Source organism: Kogia breviceps, chromosome 12 (genome assembly GCF_026419965.1).
Source record: "Kogia breviceps isolate mKogBre1 chromosome 12, mKogBre1 haplotype 1, whole genome shotgun sequence".
Classification (NCBI taxonomy): domain Eukaryota; kingdom Metazoa; phylum Chordata; class Mammalia; order Artiodactyla; family Physeteridae; genus Kogia; species Kogia breviceps.
Genome location: NC_081321.1, coordinates 49,251,352 through 49,276,089, shown reverse-complemented (window position 1 = coordinate 49,276,089; position 24,738 = coordinate 49,251,352). Strand labels below are relative to the sequence as shown.

Here is a 24,738-nt window from a genome sequence, read left to right as displayed (position 1 = left end):
CAGTCACCAATTTGGAATTCCGTTAATCAGAACAACACAGACGGCAGGGGGACAACATATGAGTTAAGAACTACTGGCTTAGTTTTCTATTTGATTTTCTTTTAGTCTTTCATGCCTTACCTTGTTGATTTTGGATTCTTCTCTGAATATTTTCTAGCCCATGAAAACTGCCTCTTCAGTTATCAATGACGCTTATCTTCTTCCACCAGATTTTTACTCACATGCCTCTTGTCAATATTTTTGAGCAATTAATGAAAACGTCTGAATTAAATCAACTTCTCATGTTACCCTCATAAGAATTTTTACTTATTTCAGGAGAACAGCAAAATTTGGACCTTTTTATTTCCATAATGTTAGTAATCTCAAAGGCATTCTTTGAGATAGTTATACCTAAATGAAACCATACAGAAAAAAATTAATACTACAATTTAGTCAATTAATAAAGTTGTACTGCTTCTGAGGAATAAGGTGTTAACATTAAACAAATTTTCTGGAAAGTAAGGGATAATCTATTGAGTAGGTTTCTCCTCTCTTCAGGAACACCCAGGATTCTACAATTATTCTACTTTAAAATAATTTTAAAAAAATACAAGATGTAACTAGCCACACATCTCCAACTGAATAATCAGACTATCCAACCAATGCCAACATCTTTGGAAAACAGTCAAATTTAACAATAGAAAAAAAGTTAGAGTGGTTTAAGCTTTTCTACGGTATCATTAGAAAATATCACGTTTTTGAGAGGTTTTAAGAAATGAGATGCTTAAAAACTAGATTAGAAATGCACGTTCTGAAAAAACTAAGCATTTTAATATTTTAAAAATACAGCATGAATATAAAGATGAAAAATTCAAATTATAAATTGATATCTAGCAGAAAAATCCAGATAGAAAACTTTTGGAAATTTTTTAGGTAGGTTCTTAGGTTTCTAATATAGATTTTGGGTTGTCTTAGGGTATATACATTTTTATAAATAGGACTACATGTTTTAAACAAAATTATATTTTATGCCTAACATTTAAAAAAAATATTTAGCATTTCTTCAGATGAGGCTATATGGTCTCCATTCTGATAAAAATGGGTCTAGGGACTTCCCTGGTGGTGCAGTGGTTAAACATCTGCCTGCCAATGCTGTGGACACGGGTTCGAGCCCTGGTCCGGGAAGATCCCACATGCCATGGAGCAACTAAGCCCGTGCACCACAACTACTGAGCCTGAGCTCTAGAGCCTGCCAGCCACAGCTACTGAGCTCACGTGCTGCAACTACTGAAGCCCATATGCCTAGAGCCCGTGCTCCGCAATAAGAAGCCTGCGCATCGCAGGGAAGACCCAACGTAACCAAAAAAAAAAAAAAAAAACAAAAAAACCCCAGCCTAGTATGATTTTAGGGCCTTCAGAACAATTAATTTGTTTTCAGTGGTATAGAAAAGTCAGACACTTAGATACTGACATGCTTTCTCTTAGTGAACATATGCCTACTGTAGTGGTGTGGTTTTTGTTTTTTTTTTAAACTGGTATTATTGTTTTTATTTATAAAGAATTATTTTTATTTGGCTGTTTGGAAAACTACTAACATTTTTCACTTTAGAAAACATTAAATAATAAACAAGATGTTACACAGTACTTTGGATAACTTCTTCCATCAGTGTAGTGCAATGCATTACTGGCACCTAAAAGTGAAACTTTCTATTATTTTCCCCTTTCATCTCCAGTTGTGCAGTTATATGACCAAAAAGGAAATGAATCATAAAATTCAGATTCCTGTGTCCCCTCATAAAGATTTATATTCTGCTGGTCTGGGGGAGGACTCTGGAAGCTGCTGTCTATGGGGGTTCACATAATACATATTAAGAAACGTTACCTACAGAATTTCTCAAAGTGTGATACTTAGACCAACAGCATTAGAATCACCTGTGAGCTTAGTAGAAATGCGAATTCATGAGCCCTACCCAGATCTACCGAAATAGAAATTCGGGGGATGGGACTGAGGAAACAGTGTTTTAACAAACTCAACAGTTTCTATCACCATATTATAGCTTTTAATGATTTTTCCTTGGCTTTTGACACTCTAGGTAGGAAACGGTTATGTGCTAAGCAGTATGAACACTGGACAGACCCCAGGTTAGTGATGTTTATTAGAACTAGCATGTTCATACCATGTTGAGGATGAGAGGTTGTCTCCTGACAGATATGATGACAATTCTAAGCATATAAAACAGGCTGTTCTGTATCTTAGTAACTTGAAGTTTCTATCTTGAGGAACTTAAAATTACATGCCTTCTGCTGGAGTTGAATTTGTCTTAAGTTACATCTGCTTGTAATGTAACTTCAATGAACACACAGAATTCTACTTTTTTTTTAAAGCTGCCATTTACCCAAAAAAAGAATTTGCATCCTTACTTCAATTATATACATATAAATAAATGTTAATTCCTCAAACTTTTAAAATCTGTACTATTTTCCTCCACTACAAGTGTTTTCTCAATGTTCTTGAATATTATAATTTTACATAGTATGTTCTAAGTTTACCTAAATGGTACTGAGTGAAATATCATTTTGTTTTTATTTTTTCTCTCAACTCTATGTTTTAAAGTTTATCCAGTTTCAAAGATCTCATCACTGTTACTTCTATCTGCTGCACTGGCATTCCACAGCATATCAGCATCATTTTTCTTACTCACTCTACCAGAGATAGATACTTAGCTAGGCTGTCTTCAAATCCCCACTACCACAAACAACGCAGCTACAAAGATTGTATATATTCAGGGACCTGTGTGAAGAATTCTGCTGAGTGATGGGTCAGATGGTTAAGCATTCCTGATTTAATTAAACACTGATATATAGCATTGTACTAGTTTGTACTCCCACCATCGGTACATAAGACTTCTCCTACAACCCTCCAAACACTTTTTATTAGCACCCTTTTAAGTTTTTGTCATTCTGATGGCTATTAGATTGTATCTCATGCTTTAATTTTTCTGATTACTAGTGAGTTTGTATATCTCCTCAGCTACCTGTCAGCACTTGGGCTTCCCCTTTTTTAAACTATTTCTATCTTTTATTTTTTAAAAGCTTGTTTGCTTTGTTTCTGATAATTCACATCAGTTTTTGTACACCGTGGGTATTATTCTCTTGTAGGTTTTAGATTTTCTAAAACTGACATTTGACTTTTAACTTGTATATGGTTCCTTTAACAGAAATACTTAATTTAATGCAATCAAACATTAATTTTTGTACTATGTTCTGTGATCCCTAAGTCACAGATATTCTCCAAAATATATTATTAGCTTTAAAGCTTTACATTCTTATTTGAGTCTTTAGTCCGAATCTGGAGTCTTTGTATGTAATGTGTAAGGCAGTGATTCTGCTTTCTTATCTCCAAATAGTTAGTACTCCTAATAAAATCTAAGCACCTATCTGCTTTAAGCAACCTGTTTTGCACTGCCTAGCAGTGCCACTTACCATACATACAGGAGTTTTTCTTAGCTCACTAGTTTATTCCAGTCTATCTGCCTTTCTTTTGCTAGCATCATAGTGTTTTTATTACCATAGCTTTGCAGTAATTCTTACTATCTAGTAAGTAAACACTTCCCTTCCTCCTCTTTGTCAAAACTGACTTAGCTAATCCTGGATCTTTATTGGAATATGCTAATTTTAGAATGAGTTTCTGAAGTTTCTCACACACACAAACAGAGGAAAAAAAAAGGTCAGGATAGAATTTTGTTTTTGTTTCTGTTTTTTTAATTTAATTTATTTCTTTTTGGCTGCTATGGGTCTTCGTTGCTGCGTGCAGGCTTTCTGTAGCTGTGGCGAGCGGGGGCTACTCTTCATTGTGGTGCGCAGGCTTCTCATTGCAGTGGCTTCTCCTGTTGCGGAGCACAGGCTCTAGGTGTGAGGGCTTCAGTAGTTGTGGCACGTGGGCTCAGCATCTGTGGCTCGCAGGCTCTAGAGCGCAGGTTCAGTAGTTGTGGTGCACAGGCTTAGCTGCTCCGCGACATGTGGGATCTTCCCGGACCAGGGCTTGAACCTGTGTCCCCTGCGTTGGCAGGCAGATTCTTAACCACTGCACCACTAGGGAAGCCCCAGGATAGAATTCTGAATAGGGGGCACTGACATGATAAATTTAGAGAAACAGGCTAGGTTAAGCCATATAGTGCACAATAATCTTTTGTCTTTAATGAAGTTAGAATTTTTTTTCCATGAAGGTTTTATGCATTCCTAATTAAGTTATTTTTTGTTATGCTATTTTCTAAGTGGGTTACTAATGTTATATAGCAGGGTCAGGAATCTATGGCTCACAAGACAAATCCATGTTTTTTTAAATAAAGTTTTACTGGAACGCAGCCACATGCATTTGTTTACACAATGTCTACTGCTATATCAGTAGTTATAGTTGAGTCAGAGACCCTATGGCCCATAAAGCTAAAAATACTTATCTGGTTCTTCATAAAAAAGAATGCTGACCTATGGGTATGGAAAACACCTATTAATTTTTACAAATTAATCTTGTATTAGATAATGTTGCTGAATTCTCTTAGTTCTAGTAGTCTGCTGATTGTTTTTGGATTTTACGTAGATTGCATCATATGCAAATAGTGAATTTTATTTCTTTTTAAAATTCTAATCTTATTTGGTTTGTGGTCAAAATTTCTCAATTAAATGTTTGCTACAGATTTTGGGTTTATAGGCTTTAACAAGTTAGGAGAATTTCCTTTTACTCTTAGTTTTTTGAGAGTCTTTTCATACACTAGATACTGATTAAACAATTTTTTTGTATTCTAATAAACTATCACTTGGCAATTTAGTTTATTAGCTAGGTTAGCAATTACTCAATTATTTATTTATGAATCATTATTTTAAGGATTTCAAAACACAAATTCACAATCTTTTATCAGAAAATCTGAAATTCCAAAAGCTCTGAAAACTCAAAAAATTTTTCATAATTCACTTCAGGGCAATCTAACCTGAACTGAAATGATGCTATTTATACTCCTTCTTTATCTTACTTAATGTGGATACTTACTGAGTAGTAATGTGCTTAACTATAAGAGTCCCCCTGGACTCTACAAAAACTGTAAAATAATAGGTGGCACATGTACCATATTACTTCTCAGAAAGTCCAAATATTGAAATACAACTAGCCCTAAGTGTTTCTGATAATCCTAAAACCCTTAAAAATATTTCCTCCCATTCGGCATGTTGCCTTGTCACTCTGTTGATTGCTTCCTTTACTGTGTGGAAACTTTTTAGTCTGATGTAGTCCCTTTTGTCTATAATTGCTTTTGTTGTTTGTGCTTTTGGTGTCATATTCATGAAATCACTGCCTAGACCAATGTCATGAAGCTTTCCCCCTAAGATTTCTTCTAGATGTACAGATTCAGGTTTTGTTTTGTTTTGTTTTAACATCTTTATTGGAGTATAATTGTTTTACAATGGTGTATTAGTTTCTGCTTTATAACAGGGTGAATCAGTTATACAAATACATATGTCCACATATCTCTTCCCTCTTGCATCTCCCTCCCTCCCACCCTCCCTATCCCAACCCCCCCATCCCACCCCTCTAGGCGGTCACAAAGCACCAAGCTGATCTCCCCGTGCTATGCGGCTGCTTCCCACTAGCTATCTATTTTACATTTGGTAGTATATATATGTCCATGCTACTCTCTCACTTTGTCCCAGCTTACCCTTCCCCCTCCCCATATCAGGTCTTATTTTTAAATTTTTAAATCTTTAAACCACATATCTGGTAAGGGGTTTACATCCAATATATAAGAAACTCATTACAATTCAACAGCAAAACCCCCAAATAACCAAATTAAAAAATGGGCCTGAGACTTCTTTGAATAGATACTTCTCCAAAGAAGGCATACAGACAGGTAACAGGTATATTAAAAAGATGTTCAACATCAGAGATCATTGGGGAAATGCAAATCAAACCACAATGAGATACCACCTCACACCTGTTACGATGTCTATTATCAAAAGATCAAAAGATAACAAGTACTAGCAAGAATGTAGGGAAACTGGAACCCTTGCATACTGTCGGTGGAAATGTAAGATGGTGCAGCTGCTATGAAAAACAGTATGGAAGTTCCTCAAAAAATGAGAAATAGAACTAGCACATGATTCAGAAATCTCATTTCTGGTTATATATCCAAAGGAAATGAAATCAGTATCTTGAAGAGACATCTGCACTCCGAAGTTCACTGCAGTATAATTTACAATAGCCCAGATAATGAAAACAACCTAAAAGTCTATTGACAGATAAATGGATAAAGAAAATATGGTTAAAAAAAAAAAAGAAAATATGGTATATACATATAATGGAATTTTATTCAGCCTTAAAAAAAGCAAGGAAATCATGCCACATGTGATAACACTGATGAACCTAAGGGACAGTATGCTTGGTAAAGTAAGCCAATCACAGACAAATACTGTGTGATTCCACTTATATGAGGCTATGTAAACTAGCCAAACTCATAGAAACAGAGAGTAGAACGGTGGTTCCCAGGGGCTGGGGGAAGGGAGAAATGAGGAATCACTCTTCAACAGGAATAAAGTCTGTTATACAAGATGAATAAATTCTAGAGATTTGCTGTACAACAATGTGCCTACAGTTAACAATACTGTAAGTGCACACATTTAAAACTTTGTTAAGAGGGCAGATATCAAGTTATGTTTTCTTACCACAAGTTAAAAAAAAGTTTAAAAGGTCTCTAATCACTCATTTACCATCGAAAGCAATTCTTATACTCTTTTATCTCTACTTGTGCTGTTATATTCTAAAACACGTATCTAAATAAATAAAATATTGCTTTCACGATTAGATTTAAAATATCTGTTGCTTTCACATCAGATTCATTTTGATAAAGAGCATTCTTTTAACAGACTTTTAAAAATACCGCAAAATGCTTGAAAAATATTAAACAAAATGTTTAATAGTGATTTGATTGTATTAGACAATGCACCATTACATTTATAACATATTTATACTGTACCTTATTCTAAAAGAGATTAGAATTGGAAGGCTTTTAAATTACAGCATATTCATTTAAGTGCAAACTTAGATAACTTCTATATGAGAATAAAATATTAAAATATAAAGAAGTTATATATATTTACAATTGCAAAATACAATTAGGTTCTTCTATCATTCTGGATTTTATTATCTGAAATCAAAGCTTAAACATCATGCATTGAGCCATAAAAAGTGGGAGCACTTACTTAGGAGTAGAAGGACCCCTTGGCCAAGTTCCGTCTTCATTCTTCTGTTCTATCACTAACACCTGCAAATAAGACACAATAAAAGAATGTTTTTCCTTAACCCTGAAGTTAAAATAGCTTTAGAAGATTAGCTGTGTATGCTAAGAAACTAAAGTAACTCTGCGATGACTTAAAGGACACAGTAGACAAGGTGAAGAGGTATTTGCATTTTGATTCCAAAGCTGGCCAAGAGAGGTAAAACGACCTTAAATATAAGAAGTCAGCAATGATGGTCAGAAAGAAAGAAGGTAAAACACTACAAGGAAAATCATTGGTTCTATGACTTTAAGTATGAAAAACTAGATGCAATATAAGTTCCTTGAGTTTAGGGCACATTTTCTATTTCTTTTCTATTTGTAGCTTGTAAAAGTACTGTGCAAAAAACAGATGCTGAATAAATGGTTATAGTTGTTAAACATACTGATGTCTCAGTCAGCTATTATTATGCAAATACTGAGGAACAGTGGCAAAGATAATCCCAAATTACAGAGTATACATAATTACACATAATTTGTTTGGGGCTTTGAAATTTGTCTTCACTTACATTATAAAATTATAAAATCTTTTAATATATAAACGATAGAGCCACGTGTGTGAGAATCAGATTGAAGTTCCCTACTGCAGCATGGTCAGGGTAGACAAAAAACACCTCTAATAAATGAAAAGTACAGGCTAAGGTGAGCTATACGTTATTTTAAAACATCCCAGAATCTTTTTTCATATGTTTCAGTCTAAAAAAGAAGGCTTTCTTCTAGTTTTTACTAGGGGCAAGTCTGTGCAAAGAAGAAAAACTAACCAAAATAATTAAATTAACAAAATAAATATGTGATCATCTCAACAAGTTAATATCTAAATTTCCACAGGAAAACTATAATATAGAAAACATGCCTTGAAGTAAATTCAACGCATTAAAAATTTGCATATATTCTACATATTCAGTTTCATTAACTCTTGTTTCTTAAAATTGCAATTTTGTAACCTGTTCTGTATACTCTTAGTAATATACTTTTGTGGACTATATGTTTCAGGCAATTTATAAGTTGGCATATGGATCTTAACCATGTAAAATGTAAGCCTGTTTCAGAACACATATAACAATGAAATAGCGATTTAAAAAACTCATGGAATCTTGCTGTTGAAAGAGTATGCTAATTAAAATACTAAAGTTGTCTTTTAAAAGAAAAAGTTATTTCCTACATTCAAAACACACACATGAGGGACGTCCCTGGTGGTCCAGTGGTTAAGACTCTGCACCCCCAGTGCAGGGGGGCACGGGTTCAATCCCTGGTCAGGGAACTAAGATTCCCGCATGCCACATGGTGTGGCCAAAAAAACAAACAAAAAAAACACACACACATGAAGTATATGTAACGTATCATGAATAAGTGCACTGTATACCTGCCATCCTGATCCCTCGCTGATCATATTTCTCTCCTTACCTACCACAGACAATTAACCATTATGCTCAACTGGCATCATTCTGATATATATTTACTTATTTTTACATATTTATAAAATTGAATTTAGGGAGTAGTTTTTAACTTCTGAAGAAAGGTTTTCCTTTGCTACAACTTATAACTCTACAGACATGTACACAGAAACTATACTATATAAAAAAACATATATACATACATACAAACTTTGTCTCTAGGAGGACTTGAACCAGTTATAAAACAAAAGATTTTACCTACAGAAAATTTCAAAGTTATGCATTTAATATCATTGTTTATGGCTTGTTTTTTAAAGGAAGGTCTTAAAGCTGAAGAATCAAGTAAATATTTAAAGTTCAACTGTAGTCTTTAATTCCTAGCAGTATGTGTACTTTAAATTCTTTTTGCCTTTACAGTCACAGATATTAATGTTGAATGCCACCAGAAATGTTAAAACTCACTTGTTTATTCAAATGTATCATTTTCTGAATAAAATTTTGCTCATGGTTAAAACTTTAACTCAAAATGAAATTATTTTTTAAAAGATTTTAAGATTTAATTAAATTGAACACACACATACCAGGGAAAGAGATAAAGACCACCCATTTTGGGAGATAAACTCTTCAATAATGTATCTTTGTTTCGCTTTCTAATGAGGATACTTTTGATTTCAGTAAAAAACCAAAAAACAACAAACTTCTTTTAAGTCTAAGATAGTGTTTAGTTCATTTATCATCAGTCAGAAAATAACTGGTACAAAACCTAGAAAATTTAATCCATGTTCTTTGAACCATTCCTATTTAAAAAGATCAAATGTCCCTAAAGATATTTTATAAGAATAATATATTTAATAAGATATTTAATCTTATTAAAATAATTTATTATGTCATTGTCATTCTGATAAATGCCTTCCTATCAAGAATAACAAATTAAATTCTCTAAGCCTTGGTTTTCTAATGTACATGATGAGTCGAATAACAGCCATTACTCAGAATCAATTACTGAAAAGATTTAAAGAAATAATCCTATATATTTTAAATTGTACTCCTGGAGCTACCTCAAGGCCTGATGGATGGTAGCCAAGGAGAGAAGTGTATGTCTATTTGGAAGACAGAAAGAGGAAGTTGGCTGGCTAAGGAGGGGAGTGTTGACTAACCAGTAGAGTTCCAAATGTCTCACACTCAGCTTCAACTGGTTAACTCCTTTTAATTGTAATACATATTAAATTTCGTAAGATTTCATGTAAGAATATAATGGCTAAAATAAGTCTGAAAATCACTGTTTTATAGCCGAGTACAATGCTTGATATATAGTAGGCATTTGCTAAAAAATTAGTTTCCTTCTGTTCCTCTTTTTTTTTTTTTTGCAGTACGCGGGCCTCTCACTGTTGTGGCCTCTCCGGTTGCGGAGCACAGGCTCTGAAGTGCAGGCTCAGCGGCCATGGCTCACAGGCCTAGCCGCTCCGCGGCATGTGGGATCCTCCCAGACGGGGGCACGAACCTGTATCCCCTGCATTGGCAGGCAGACGCTCAACCACTGTGCCACCAGGGAAGCCTGTGTTCCTCTGATTTTTTTTTTTAGTAACTTACATCATATATCAGTATCAATTTTAAGTAAAACAGAACAAAACAAAACAAAAAACTTCCATATACTAAAGCGGCAGGCTCTGGGTTAGGTACTAAAATAAAAATATATAGGACACAAAGTCCAACTAAAAAAAGGACCTCACAGTCTAGTTGGGGAGCTTAATATATAAATAACTTAATGAATGATACAAAACATATATGTAAATCACTATGGAAGTTAAGGGAGAAATTTCTTCTCCAAAGTAAAACAAATCCTATACCTCAACTAGATAATGAGATAAATAGATCAGGAAAGGCTCAAGAAATGATGTGACAAATTTTCAATTGGAATTTGAAGAATGAATAATCTGATCTGGTTAGATTATATGAAAGGATGGGATGCTTAATTTCAATATTTGGATGTTTAAAAGGACTTTTTCTGGATGAATGCAGGGACTGGGGAGAATGGTACAACAGGCAGATGGAACAACATATATGAAAGCACAGGAGTATGGAAAAGCATAGCAGACTTAGGGAACTATAAGTAGTTCAGTTTGGTATTATTAGAGTATAAATCCAAAGGCAAGGATAATCGAAAGATGCTGGAAGACTAGGCAAAAGGATAAACCATGACTTGCATGCTGCGTTAAGGTACCTGGACTTCATTCTACAATTGTTAAGGAGCCAGGAAAGGTTTATGAAAAGGAAATAATAAGGTTTACATTTTAGAAAGAGTATTCTGACAGAAATACGGAAGACTGAGAACAAACATGCAAAAGACTGGAAGCAGGGGGATTTGTTAGGAGATTACGGAAAGATAAGGGGTGAGAATGGGATACAAAGATTAATTAAAGAGATAATTAGAAGGTGGAATCAGTAGACTTGCTGATTGTGTCTAAAAGTCTTCATTTCTCAACACATTCATTTCTTTAGATTCTGTCATAAAGAAAGACCAAATTGGGGGTTGATACCTTCTAGCAGGGGTTGGCAAACTAAGTTCAATTAGCTCACTGACTGCTTTTGTAAATAAAGTTTATTGGAACATAGCCATATCCATTTTTTACATATTGTTTATGGCTACTTTCTTGCTACTACAATGGCAAAGTTGTAGTCGTGACAGAGATCTTACAGACCGCTGAGCCAAACATATTTATTTGATCCTTTACAAAAAGTTTTCTGACCCCTTATTATATTAGCATTTTTCGATGGAAAATAATTTCTTTTTAAAAAGTAGGTTATTCTCAAGCTCAAGGAGAGAAGCAGAAGTTATAATTAGTGACTAGCAGGGATAGAGAAGAGATTTGTTAGAAAGAGGAAACCAGAAACAGTAGAACCCATTATAGATTGTCAAGATAGCCATAAAGTTTGTGACTCCCCAAAACTTCATGTATAGTATGCTTTAAAAATAAACAGTACTGCTAAAAAATACCTGTCCTTGGTATAAACCAGCATCCTGAATGGTGCTGTCTGGTTTATTCAGTGGTTCAAATGTATTACTCATGTATTTGTTCCACAATCTGGTCTCCTTTTCATCTGGAATATTGAAGATTTTTCTTATTTCCTTTTCAATTGTATCTAGATTTAAGGAGGAAAGATACGTAAATATAATATTTAAAAATATACCACAGAGACTTAAGTGTTCACTAGCATAAAAATCCTAAAGTTAAATTACTGATATAATAGCAAGACTAGATGAACAAATATGTAGGAAATACATAAAAAAATAAAGAAAAATTTTAAGACCAGGTATACTTTTTAGGAACAAAATGGTAATTATAACTCAGATGATTACTTTGGAAAATTAAGACCTCAAAAGGTAAGAGTTCAATCATATAAAACTAAAATATAAATTATGTTATATGGGATGAACTTTAACTTTTTACACATTATAAAATCAATTTTTTTTTTTTTTTTTTCTGGTACGCAGGCCTCTCACTGTTGTGGCCTCTCCTGTTGTGGAGCACAGGCTCCGGACGTGCAGGCTCAGCGGTCATGGCTCACGAGCCCAGCCGCACTGCAGCATGTGGCATCTTCCTGGACCGGGGCACGAACCCATGTCCCCTGCATCGGCAGGCGATCTCTCAACCACTGCACCACCAAGGAAACCCAAATCAATATATTTTCTAATGATATGTTGGAGTCAGAAATTAAAGTATGATTCAGAGATGTCACAGATAAAAAATATTTTAAGTTACAACCAATTTAAGAATAATTTATATTAAGTTGAATACAATTTACAGTTTAAATAGCTAACTAAAATTAAGTAGAATATAGGGACACAAAGAAAAGTGCATTCTTTGAAGAGAGGTCTGAATTGGTCAAAATTTCTTGTTTCCAAGATAAAGCCATATATTTTCTTTATTTCTAAACCAATTATCTGAACGGAAGAAGTCTTTTTAAAAAAAAATTGGAGCAGCTTAAGCTGCTGTAAAATAAGATAAAGGAGTGTCTACATGTTTGAGAGTAATTAAGTTTCGGTACCATATTTAGATGAATCTTTTAAAGTACTTAAACATTAGAAAGAGATATTAGAAAATACTACTATATCTATCAAATTCTGGTCAATAACTTAACTAGCTTAGACTCAAGAAAATTACACTTAATATATTTTATGACATATAAAGAAATATGAAATACTTCTAAATTTTAGAATACTTGATTAATTTTGGACAAAACATTATTTGTAAAATACTAAACCTAAAAATACATTTTCTCTTAAAAAATATAAAAACCCACATCCATCCTACATAATTAAACTTAGTCCAATAACGTTTATGTTCTACTTAGCAGCTAATGTTGTTTAATAGTCTTATAGTCAATGACAGTTTGATTAAGGCATTAAATAAGTAGTAAATATTATAGTGTATTTCAAAACTTAATGCAAACTAGCCAGAACATTTAAAAAATTACATTAAATAAATATAAATATACTGTAAGTACTGCTTTCTATTTTGGCAGCATTAATTTTTTTTATTGAAGTGTAAATGTATACAGAAAAATGCACAAATCGTCAGTATATAATGATAAATTTCCATAGTGGATACACCCGTGTAAGCAGTACCCAGATCAAGAAACAGAAAATAATGTAGGAAGGATGACAGAGGAAGAAGCCAAAAAAGGGAGGTCATTTTAGTCTTTCTATAAAAATGAATACTTCTTTCCTGATTGAAGAAATAAATCTTGCTCATTGCAAAAATTCAGAAAATACAAGTACAAATAAAATGTCCACCTAGAGACAACCACTGTTAACATTTTGATACTTCTTCCAGGCATTTTTTTCTATTAATACATACATATTTATATACATAATATAATATATACCAACACATATGGAAATGTCCCCTTTATTGAGTTTTGAAAAGGGTAATGCAAAGGCCCTGAGATGGGAATGTATTTGGCATGTTTTAGAACAGAATGGTGCACCAATGTGGCTGAAGTGGAATGAGCAAGGTGGAAATAAGACCATAAAGGTACTCATGTAGGATCATATAGAATTGAGGCAGTTATGAAAGTATTCTATTTTATCTGATTAAGAAGGGAAGTCATTTAGGAGTTTTGAGCAGAGAAGTGGTATGATCCAATTGACACTTCAAATGTTCACTTTTGCTGCTAGTGAAAACAAACTGCAGGATGTCAAGGGTGAGAGACTACGCTACTACAGAAATCCAAACCAAGGTGGTAACAGTGGAAGCAATGTTAAGTGGTCAGACTGGGAATAGATTCTGAAGGCGCTGCTTAGAAGATACGTTGCTAAATTATATGCAGGGTGAGAAATACAAGAGAATCAGAATGATACCAAGGGTTTTGGCCTGAGCAATTAGAAGAGTGCAAGTGACAATTACTCAGATGAGGAAAAATGACAGAGTAGTAGGTTTTAGGGGGAAGGGAAAGAGTTTAGTTTCATATATGTTATCTTTAGATTCTCATCAGACACATGTGAAGATACGGAATGGTTGAAACTGGAATTAAGGGAGAGTTTGGGTAGGAGATATAAGACATCAATATACAGAAAAGTATTTAAAGCCAGGGGACTAGAGGAAGTCATCAGGAAAAGAAAGAAGATCCAAGGACTGAGCATATCACACTGATGTTCTGAGGTCAGAAATATGAAGAGGATCTTACAAAGGACTCTGAGAAGATGCAGCCAGTGAGAACTTGTGCCCTGGCAGCCATGTGAAAAGAAAATATTTCTAGATGGAAAAGTGACTAAGTATGTTAATTTTTGCTGGCACGTTAAGAAATGGAAGACTTCGACCACTGGATGTATCAATGTAGAAGTAATTAGACAGCATCACAGAAGCAGAACCAAGGAAGTAGTTGGTCTGATTTAGTGGGTTCAAGAGAGAACGGGAGCAGAGGAAGTGGTAGCCAGAAAGCAGTTTGCTTAAACTGAAATTTGGCAAGTGCAGTTGTAGGTAATGACAGCCTATGGTATATCTATGGGAACTGGTGGTTGAAGCTGGATGCAGATCAAGATCACTGGAGTTGAGAATGTCAAGGTATTGAGAACATGTGCATATTTTTCTGTATATTAATTTGACTCTATTAGGCAGTTAATGAAAAGCATAAAGAGATAAAAAAATATTAACACAGATAATAGAAATAAAATTACTGTGACGAACATTTCTAGTAGGAACATTTAATAAGAAGCAGTTCTATTAATTTTAAAAACATAAAGCATTTTTCAAATTTTATAACAAAATTGTTTTTCAGTGGTATCTTTAAAGAAAAAATAAAAACAAGTTTTATCTTTCTAATTGATACATGTTCAATACCCAAATATATCAATTTAGGGAGAAAAATATTAAAAAGGCAAAGTATTTTGGCTCTGAACATGGTAAATTATTTAGATCCTACCTATGGCTACTATCATTTTTATTATAAATCAATGTAGACATTACTAGCTGAAAATGGAACATTTTATTAATTTAGTAAAAACAGAAAACAGGTGCTTATATTTCTTAATTCTGTTTATAGAATTTGTATACTATATTTCACGTACATAGCTATTTTGATCCTTTTAAACACACAGGGAAAAATATACATCTCGTATTTCCTTTCTTATCAAATTCTTTGTTTCAAAACTTACTTCCTAAAGAAACACAAAAATCAATCCAATTAACATTTGCACAGATTGTATAAGGCAGCAAGTTAAGAAGTGAGACTCTGGTATAAGAGGCCAGGTTAAGGAGTTAAAATACTGGCTCTATCACTTGGTACCAGGGTGAACCTATGTAGGTTACTTAACCTTTCTTAGCCTATGCTTTATCACCTTTAAGATGAGGGTACAGTAATGTTGAGGTTTGAATAAGAAATTTCCTGTAAAGTGCCTAAAGCGTAGTAAGTATTCAATAATTGCTAAACTATTATAACCATAACCATGAAGTTTCTAAAATTCCTGACTTGATTAATTTTTGCAAAAATTTTTGCTTAGAAAGCAAACTTGCTCTAATATAGATTTTCAAACTTTTAAAACTACAGTAAGGAATTGTGACCCACTATACACATATATGTTGATATTTTCTATTCTGTTATTTTCCATTCCATTCTCTTTACTCCACAAACTGTTTAATGACCACGAAAGTATAGACAACACAGTATGAAAAAACTGTTCTAAAAAGAAATGTTAGCTATATGAAAAAATTTATTCATATACAATTTTAAGGCATATAGCCAATGTATGTAGCATTTTTAAGTATTAGTAAATTTAAACTATGCTAATTAACATCTATGTAAATCATAACTTTTTGAAGCAGAGATTCTTTACAAATCATCTCCTTGACAATTCTTACTTAGTACTTAATGTAAAATCTCCAAAATGCTTGTTCTGAGTTCAGAAATTAAACCTTAGATCTTCATATAATGAGTTTTAAAATATTTTTCAGTGAACTAATGTTCTAAAATAAGTTTCTTATTGTCTCATATAATTTATATGTATATATAACTTTCCTATAGAAATGAGGCAAGAAACAAAGAAACTTTAATACCAAAAGTTTAATACCAAACTTTAACTAGAAAATACCAAACTTTAAAATAACTAGAAGACATTATCTACATCAAGCATTTAAGAGGTAGCTTATTTATATTCTAATCGGCTGAACATTTCAGAAGTTAGTCTCTGAATTAATTTTAATAGGTCATCTTTGTTGGAAAGACTTACAGATTCTTAAAGATTCTTATTGTGTACATTTTAATATCATGATTAATGTAATTTTATACATTTAAAACTTTCAGTTCTTAGGATACAGAAATGTTTTACTTTCCTGAATATGTTCCAAAAATCTAGAACTGCAAAAGTACTTTATCCATAATAATGTAATAAAATGACATTTATATGGAGTTCCTAACATATTAAGCATTCATTTTAGAAAGATGACTGTGTGAGTTTATCGAAATTGCATCTCAATTTACAAATGTTCTAGGTAAATAAAGAGAGGGAAAACAAAAAATCCATACATAATGTTTGGCAAAAACATTAGGATTAACCAAGCATTAGGAATTGAAGAATGGTACTATTTAATGAAAATTATGAGTTAAAGTAGTTTCCTGAAGTGAAATGGCTATGTGGTGAAAATCAAATGTACTTAAGAAATTCACAAATATTTTTATTTACTTTTAAAGTATACTTAATGACTGGTTCCAACAAGAAAAGCTATACGGTGCTATAACTCATAAATTTTCTAATCTTTCTTTCTTTCTAAGTTCTACATTAAGTGTTATGTCCTTCTCCAGTGTCCATTTACACTTTCCAACAGATCAATGTTATTGCTATTAATCTTCTGTTCCAAAAACTTTATTTGAAAATAACAACCTTTTATAATTTTTATTTTGAGTTGTGTCTTATCAAAAAGTACTGCAATTCTGTTATTAAATGCATAATCATTTATTTAAAAAACATTTTATTCAATATATTCTTTTTTAAAATTGAAGTATAATTGACATACAACATTATATTAGTTTTAGGTGTATGACAGAATGGTTCAACATTTGTATACATCACTAAGTGATCACCACAATAAGTGACTGTCACCATACAAAGTTAGAAAAACCTTTTCCTTGTGATGAGAACTTATAAGATTTACTTTCTTAGCAACTTTCAAATTTGCAATTCAATATTATTGACTGTAGTCACCATGCTGTACATTATATCATCATGACTTACTGGAATTTTATACCTCTTAATCCCCTTCACCCAATTTCACCCAACCCCCAAGCCCCTCCCATCTGGCAGCCACCAATCTGTTCTCTGAATCTATGAGTTTTATTTTGTTATTCAATACATTCTTGATGTTAAATTAACATGTGGCTTTTAAACAGAATTATAAATTTACATGTATTTTAATATACATTTATATATGTAGATATGTAAATATATAAAGATATATAAATACACAGAAGGCGTTAGGCACACTTATATTTGATATATAATTCTGTAACCTACTCATTATTAAAAAAAAAATCAATGAGTCATATTAATGCTAAGCCCGCTGCTCTAAGTAGCTACTTAATTTTGTATTTAGAGTCCAAAGAATAAACTGTGAGAAAAAAGAAAATAAACGGTCATTTTCCATGCTAAGAATGGTAAATTATTATTATTATTGATATATATATATTACATTACCTGACAAAGTTTTACCTAAGCAAGTTTTTATTTAAAGTTCTACTTCAATTTATAGTCATGTTACAAACCTGGTATATATTTTCAAATGCTAAATTAAAACCATTATTTGATTTTTTTTAAAAAAGTAAAATGGCACAAATATTAAACTCATTTAATAATGTAAAGTAGACCTAGAAATGATAAATAATTCAACTCTAAGCTAAGACATATTGTATGATGCTTGGAAATTTGTAATGTCTAAAGATAAACCCTTAAAATGGTTATCATCTTAGTAGAATATAACAACTAGAATTTTAAATAAATTTCTAATAGCAATGTTTTAACAAAGAAACAGGATCTTGCATTACCTATTGTGTCAGCTTTGCTAAATCTTCGAGTTACAACATTGTTCATGTTTCCATTTTCACAGAGCTTCAATTCTGTGAGATATACTTCTACTTTGCAGTGCTTTACAAACATACCCTGTTCAACCACCTAAAAAACAAAACAAATTGGTATCAGCTATAGCTTGATATATTTCACTGTTTTGAATAACAATACATTTCTCTAAAGAGGCTTTAGAAAAAAACTACAGATCTCCAGTGAGAAACTAGTAACTATTAAAACCCATCAATAAAAATAATAGATATTGGATAGCTGAAAAAGAAAGGAACATTTTTGGAAATTTTAATATTTAATAGAATATGAATAATCATGACACAAACATTAACAGACAGTTTAGAAAGGTATTCTACTACTCTATGAAGATACTTTGGTATATTATAAATAAATACATTTAGTATTTATGATGAGAAAGTGAATGCAAAGTGTAAATACAGCTCTGGTTAAAGATACAGACATACTTTTAGCTTTTAGTACTTGATCTCAAGCAGAAAACTTTTAAAAATTGTAAGTTCTATACAATTTCAGTTAGCAACAGCTATAATATCACTCTATACGTTAAAATAAATCTTTTAAAACAATAACTACAAATCACTGTTGCCAAAATATCCAGCTATGCCCTGTAACTGATATGTTAGTTTTCCATCCTAAGATGACTTTGTTTGACCTTTAAATGCATACTCAGTAATTCTATGCAACAAATGAAAAAAAAAAAAGCTGCTAAACATGCAAGCAATAAGGCAGAAAAAGAGAAAATATGTATATATTAGGTTCACCTTATTAATAAGTATACTTCCTTTTGATCTTCTAAAGGTTAACTGTAGGATTTCAGCCATGAACACTGTTTCTGAAAATAGTAATCGGCCTGATATGTGATACATTAGACAAATATGGCAAAAGGGAGGCTCCAAATGACTGCTGTACTCGCACGCTTTGCATCAATTCAATAAGGGACTCATAAATTTGTCTTTCACTTGCAGGGAATTGTTTTAGCTCAAAAACTTCAAAGGTAGTTTGTCTAGTATTCAAAATATCCAATCCAATGCTAATTTTTATGATACTTTGTCACATATATTCTCCTAATTATACTTGTTACATTCACATTTCTAAAACAAGCAACAGCATGCACTTCCCATGTTAATTACCTTAACCCATTTTACAAACTAATATAAAACTGTTTAACCCTGAACTAATTAAATTTGTTTTATACTTTATTTGAAGGATTTTGCTTTATGCTTATTTGAAGTTACGAAGGAAGCAAAGGATATTACATCATTTCTAAGATTACTTGAAGCTGTAAAGCTAGGAATATTCTTATTAATCAGAAATTTCTGCTCTGGGAGTCAATATGTGAGTAAGAATCCTAAAATAATATTATATCACGTTAGTTACTAATCATCGATAGGTTGCCAAAACTGAGGTACCTACAGGCCTCATTTCATTGGCTGGGGGGCAGGTGGGGGGGGGAATGACTAACAATACAGCAGGCAATGGGATAAAGAAAGAGGATAAAATAACAAAAAAAAAGAAAATCCCTCATTATGATTTATATTGAGGTATATATCTTCTAAGTAAGCATAGTTTTTTAAAAAATGAGAATCTTCATAAAACTAATAGCTATTTTCCTGGAAAGAATCTGGTGATTTAACTGTCAGAAACTCACTCACTGTCAACAATGAAAACAAAACATCAGTTCACTATTGTATGTGAGACAGATAACCAACAAGGACCTAAAACAAGGGCACTCTACTCAATATTCTGTGATAACCTATATGAGAAAAGAATCCAAAAAGAATGTATATATATACAGGTATAACTGAATCACTTTAATGTACACCCGAAACTAACACATCACTGTAAATCAACTATACTCCAATAAAATAAAATTTAAAAAAATCAAGATTTCAAAACCCACTCTTTATTGGGATTCAGAATATTTCTCATTTTTCTTCTTTTCTCCAACAGTATACTTACAATGCTAAAACCCTCATTAACATTACTCAGAACACTACTACTGTATTTATAAGATATTTTACTGTTTTCAAAAGTAGTGTATTAAAGAGCCATTCTTTTAAGGAAGATATGAGTTTGTCCTCAAAAACAATTTTTACTTAAAAGAACCACACTGTATGAATGATTAAAGCTTGAATACAACAGCATCACAGCAGAGAAAAATAATTAGCATATTTATGTATTAGTGTCATAATCATATGTATATTACTTGTTCATACAGAGCATCTCCTTTATATTTGTTTATATAAAGTATCCTACCTTCATTAAAAATGTCTGTGTTGAAAATAATCATTTAAAATGATGATGCTATTAAGACTGTAACAGGAAGAAACAGGCTTAGAAAAAACAGGATACAAAGATTTACCTAGTTATTATAACCATTAAGATACACGTTTGAAATAAGACAGGAAGGTGAATATTCAGAAATAACAGTTGTGTTTCAGAATTAGAGGTGACAGCTAAAGTGTTTTTTTCAAAAGTGAATTATAATGTTGTTGAAATCTGTGCTTGGATTCTATTAATTCATGGCCACAATGAAGGTCAAGTTTTTTTACTTAGGGAAATATGTTTATGTTAAATTAAAATAAATATAATTTCCATTTGTTCATTTTGCTGTGAATATTAGAGAGCATTCTGACTAAAGCTATGAAATATACCTGATAAACCTAACACAGTCTACTCATTATATTGGCATATGACTGCTCCCCCCTTGGAAACAGAAAGTAATTTCTAAAGAAATCTAGTACTTTAAAACAATTTGATAACACTGGGCCTAATAGACAGACACATTGACTATTTTTGAGGAGTTAGCTACATTCACTTTGGCACCACTTACTGAGCATCTATGCTTAGTGCTAGAAATACACAGGTGAATTAGACCCAGTCCCTGGAATCAGGGTGAGAACAACCAGAGGTAAAGACAGAGAGACTAGTAGAGAAGTATAACACAACTATGAAATCACAGGTGTTAACGTATAACAAACAAATCCTACTTGTGACATTCTATAAAAATATTTCAAGATATATTTCTCCAGAAACAAGCACTCAAACATAACCATAAAAACGTTATCACACCTAAAATATTAAAACTAATCCCTTAATATTGAATATTCATTACATTAAAATTAGATTAATTAAAATTAAAATCTTTTTTTTTTTTTTTTGCGGTACGCGGGCCTCTCACTGCTGTGGCCTCTCCTGATGCGGAGCACAGGCTCCGGACACGCAGGCTCAGCAGCCGTGGCTCACAGGCCCAGCCGCTCCGCGGCATGTGGGATCCTCCTGGACTGGGTCACGAACCAGTGTCCCCTGCATCGGCAGGCGGACTCTCAACCACTGCGCCACCAGGGAAGCCCCTAAAATCATTTTTAACAGATCCAAATAAAGCCCATACACTGCAAATGACTGATAAGTCTGAAGTGTCTTTTAACTGAAAAGTTCACCATCAATCTTTTTATTCTTGCAATTTTTAGTAAGACTACTTCACAGGGATTGTGAGATATATTCTAAACAAGATGCAAATAATATCTAGTTGCCCCTCTTTTTATGATGTTGGTAGACATTAATTAACCAGCACCTAGATCAGGAGTGGGCTAACTATGATCCATAGGCTAAATCTCACTCATCATCTATTTTTGTAAATAACATTTTACTGGAAGTTATTACCATTCATTTACGTGTTACCTATGGCTGTTTTTGCACCCAAAACAGCAGAGATGAGTAGTTCCACAGTACAGTGACCATTTTGGCCCACAAAGCTGAAAATATTTGCTATCTGACTTTTTACAGAAAAAGTTTGGTGACCCCCTGACCATTAACTTATTAGGTCTTCTTTAGTTTTACTCAGTAATGTTTCATAATTTTCATTGTAGAGAAGTAATTTTGTAAGGTTTATTTCTATGTACTTCGATCTGTTGTAAACATCATTTTAAAATTCAACTTTATTTGTTGCTGATAAATAACTGGTTTTACTATATTTACCTTATATCCAACCACCACCTTGTGAAACTTAATTATTGATTTTAATGGTTTGTTAGTACAACTTTTAGAATTTTCAACATATAAAATCATGTCTTCTAGAACATTACAATTTTATTTCTTTATTTTCAATCCTTATTCTTTGAGTTCTTGTCCTGCATTACCACACTGGCTAAGACCTCTAATATATTTATCCTTGTCTTGTCCCTGATCGGGGAGGAAGAGCTTTGAATATTTTACCAATAAGTATGTCTGAAATAGGTTTCTATTTCTAGCTTTTCTTAAAAAAATCATACATAGAGTTATATCAAATGCTTTTTCTGCATCTACTGAGACGGTTTTTCTACTTTACTCAGATAATATGAAAATTATAAGAAGTGATTTTCAAAGTAAAACCAAAATTGCATTTGAAAAAAATCCAGCCTGGCCATTTTTTAACTCCCTTTTTGCATACTGCTGGGTTTGCCTTGCTAATATTGTGTAAATTATTTAGTATTGCGTTATTAAATATTTGGTTGAATATTTATTGGTGATGCCTTCTGGAGCTACAGTTTTCTTTGGGAAAAGATTTTTATCTAATGATTTAATTTCTTTATTCAGATAGGGCAATTGAGATTTTCTATTTATTTCAACACTGTTGTATTTTTCTAGAAATCTGTCCACTTCACCTAAATTTTTAAATTAATAAAATTATTCAAAATTAATCTTTTAAAAAAGTCTTTAGACTCTACTATGGTGTCCCCTTTTTCATTCCTAATATAGGTGATTTGGGCCTATTTTCCTTTTATTCTTGATCAGTCTTGCCAGTACTCATCATTATTTTACTGATCTAATTCCAATGTTCTTTATAATGAGTCAACTTTGTTCATTTAATACAAATTTATTTTTCTAATTTATTAACATCTACTTCAAAATATTATTATTATTATTTTTTGTGGTATGCGGGCCTCTCACTGCTGTGGCCTCTTCTGTTGCAGAGCACAGGCTCCGGACGCGCAGGCTCAGTGGCCATGGCTCATGGGCCCGGCCACTCCGCGGCATGTGGGATCTTCCCGGACCGGGGCACGAACCCGTGTCCCCTGCATCAGCAGGCGGACTCTCAACCACTGCGCCACCAGGGAAGCTCCTATTATTTCTTGATTAGGCTTAATTTCCTTTTCTTTTCTTCTTGAGAAAAGTCTTTCTTCTTTTCCAGTATTTACATTTAAGCTATAAAGTTCCTTCTAAGAATGACTTTAGTCATTCTTTTATGATGCACCATTATTATTCAGTTCAAAAATATGTCTAATTTTACTTTTTATATCTTCTTTGACCTAAGGATTACTTAGAAGTATATTGTTCTATTTCTAGGTAGCTGAGAGATCATCCAGTTGTCTTTCTGTTACAGACTTCTAAATTCCCCTGAGGACAGAAAATACACTGAATAATTTCTATCATTAGAAATATATTGGAATTTGCTTGATGGCCCAGCATGTGGTTAATTTTGGTAAAAATTCCACTTAAAAAAATTTTGTATTCTGCATTGACTAAGTGCAACGCATGTCAATTAGGTCATGGTGGTTAATCATGTTCAAATCTGCTTCCAAGCTCATTCATGTGTTGCTGGCAGGCCTCCGTTCCTCTCCAGCTGTTGGCAGAGACTTACTTAGTTCCTCATCATGTGAGTCTTTCCATAGGCTGCCTGCATGGCATATGGCTTCACTCAGAGTAACTGATCCAAGAGAGAGCCAGAGAGCACTCCGGTATCTTTTACAAACTCAGAAACAACATACTATCACTTCTGCCATATTTTACTGGTCACACAGACCAACTCTGGTATGATGTAGATTACATAAGAGTGTGAATAAAAGGAGGTGGCGATAACTTGGGAGCATCTGTGAGGTTGTCTACCACAGTCAAACCTCTGGTACACAATAAGTCACAGACCCTCCCACCAACATGCAAACTACACTCCACCCCCCCACAAAGGCCCCCACTAGTCTCATCCCATTACAGCATCAACTCAAAGTTCAGAAACTTGTCATCTATATATGACTAAGGTACAGATGAGGATCCTTGGGCATAGTTCCTTAAGCATCTCGAGTATAGTTTCTCTTGATCTATAGGCCTGTGAACTAAAAGATAAATACTGAAAGTTCCTTGGTTAGGGCTCACTTTTGCCTTGACATGAAAATGACTCTTCATAACATTTGCTTCTGTTTTCTGAGTCATCCTTTTTTTTCATGAAAGTTAGCACATGTTTGCAGTTGAGTAAATTATTAGTCTGATTCCTGCTTGTAGCAGTCTGCAAGGGCAAGGTCTCTTTAATTTTATACTGTCTCTGCAGTCCAAGATGGCAGTGGTTCTTGAAAACACTGTGCGTCTCCAGTGGATCTCACTGGAGTTCAACCCAGTAGGCAAAAGTCACAACCACAAATGTCCTCTAGCTAAGTCCTTTCTACCTTGGGTTTATACTGAGAAGGCTCAGGGACATTGCCCTAAAGCTTCT

The 24,738-nt window shown here is 33.1% G+C and overlaps 1 protein-coding gene across 13 annotated transcripts in view; it reads right to left on the bottom strand.

The window, feature by feature from the left end:
* USP15 (ubiquitin specific peptidase 15) overlaps nt 1-24,738 on the bottom strand; it is a 122,997-nt gene that overhangs the window by 63,931 nt on the left and 34,328 nt on the right. For 7 of the 13 annotated variants that reach the window (XR_010835832.1, XM_059082204.2, XM_067009673.1 and 4 more), the window contains 3 exons: nt 18,227-18,353; nt 11,688-11,833; nt 7,225-7,286 (listed from right to left, as the gene is read on the bottom strand). Coding sequence is in view for 10 of the 13 variants with exons in the window: in XM_059082204.2 (XP_058938187.1) it covers nt 7,225-7,286; nt 11,688-11,833; nt 18,227-18,353 (335 nt within the window). In the remaining 3 variants the exon portion in view is untranslated. Of the gene's footprint in view, nt 1-120; nt 391-3,762; nt 4,110-6,154; nt 6,255-7,224; nt 7,287-11,687; nt 11,834-18,226; nt 18,354-24,738 lie in introns of those variants that run through there. The other 6 variants (XR_009338652.2, XM_059082209.2, XM_067009676.1 and 3 more) reach the window with 6 other exon arrangements.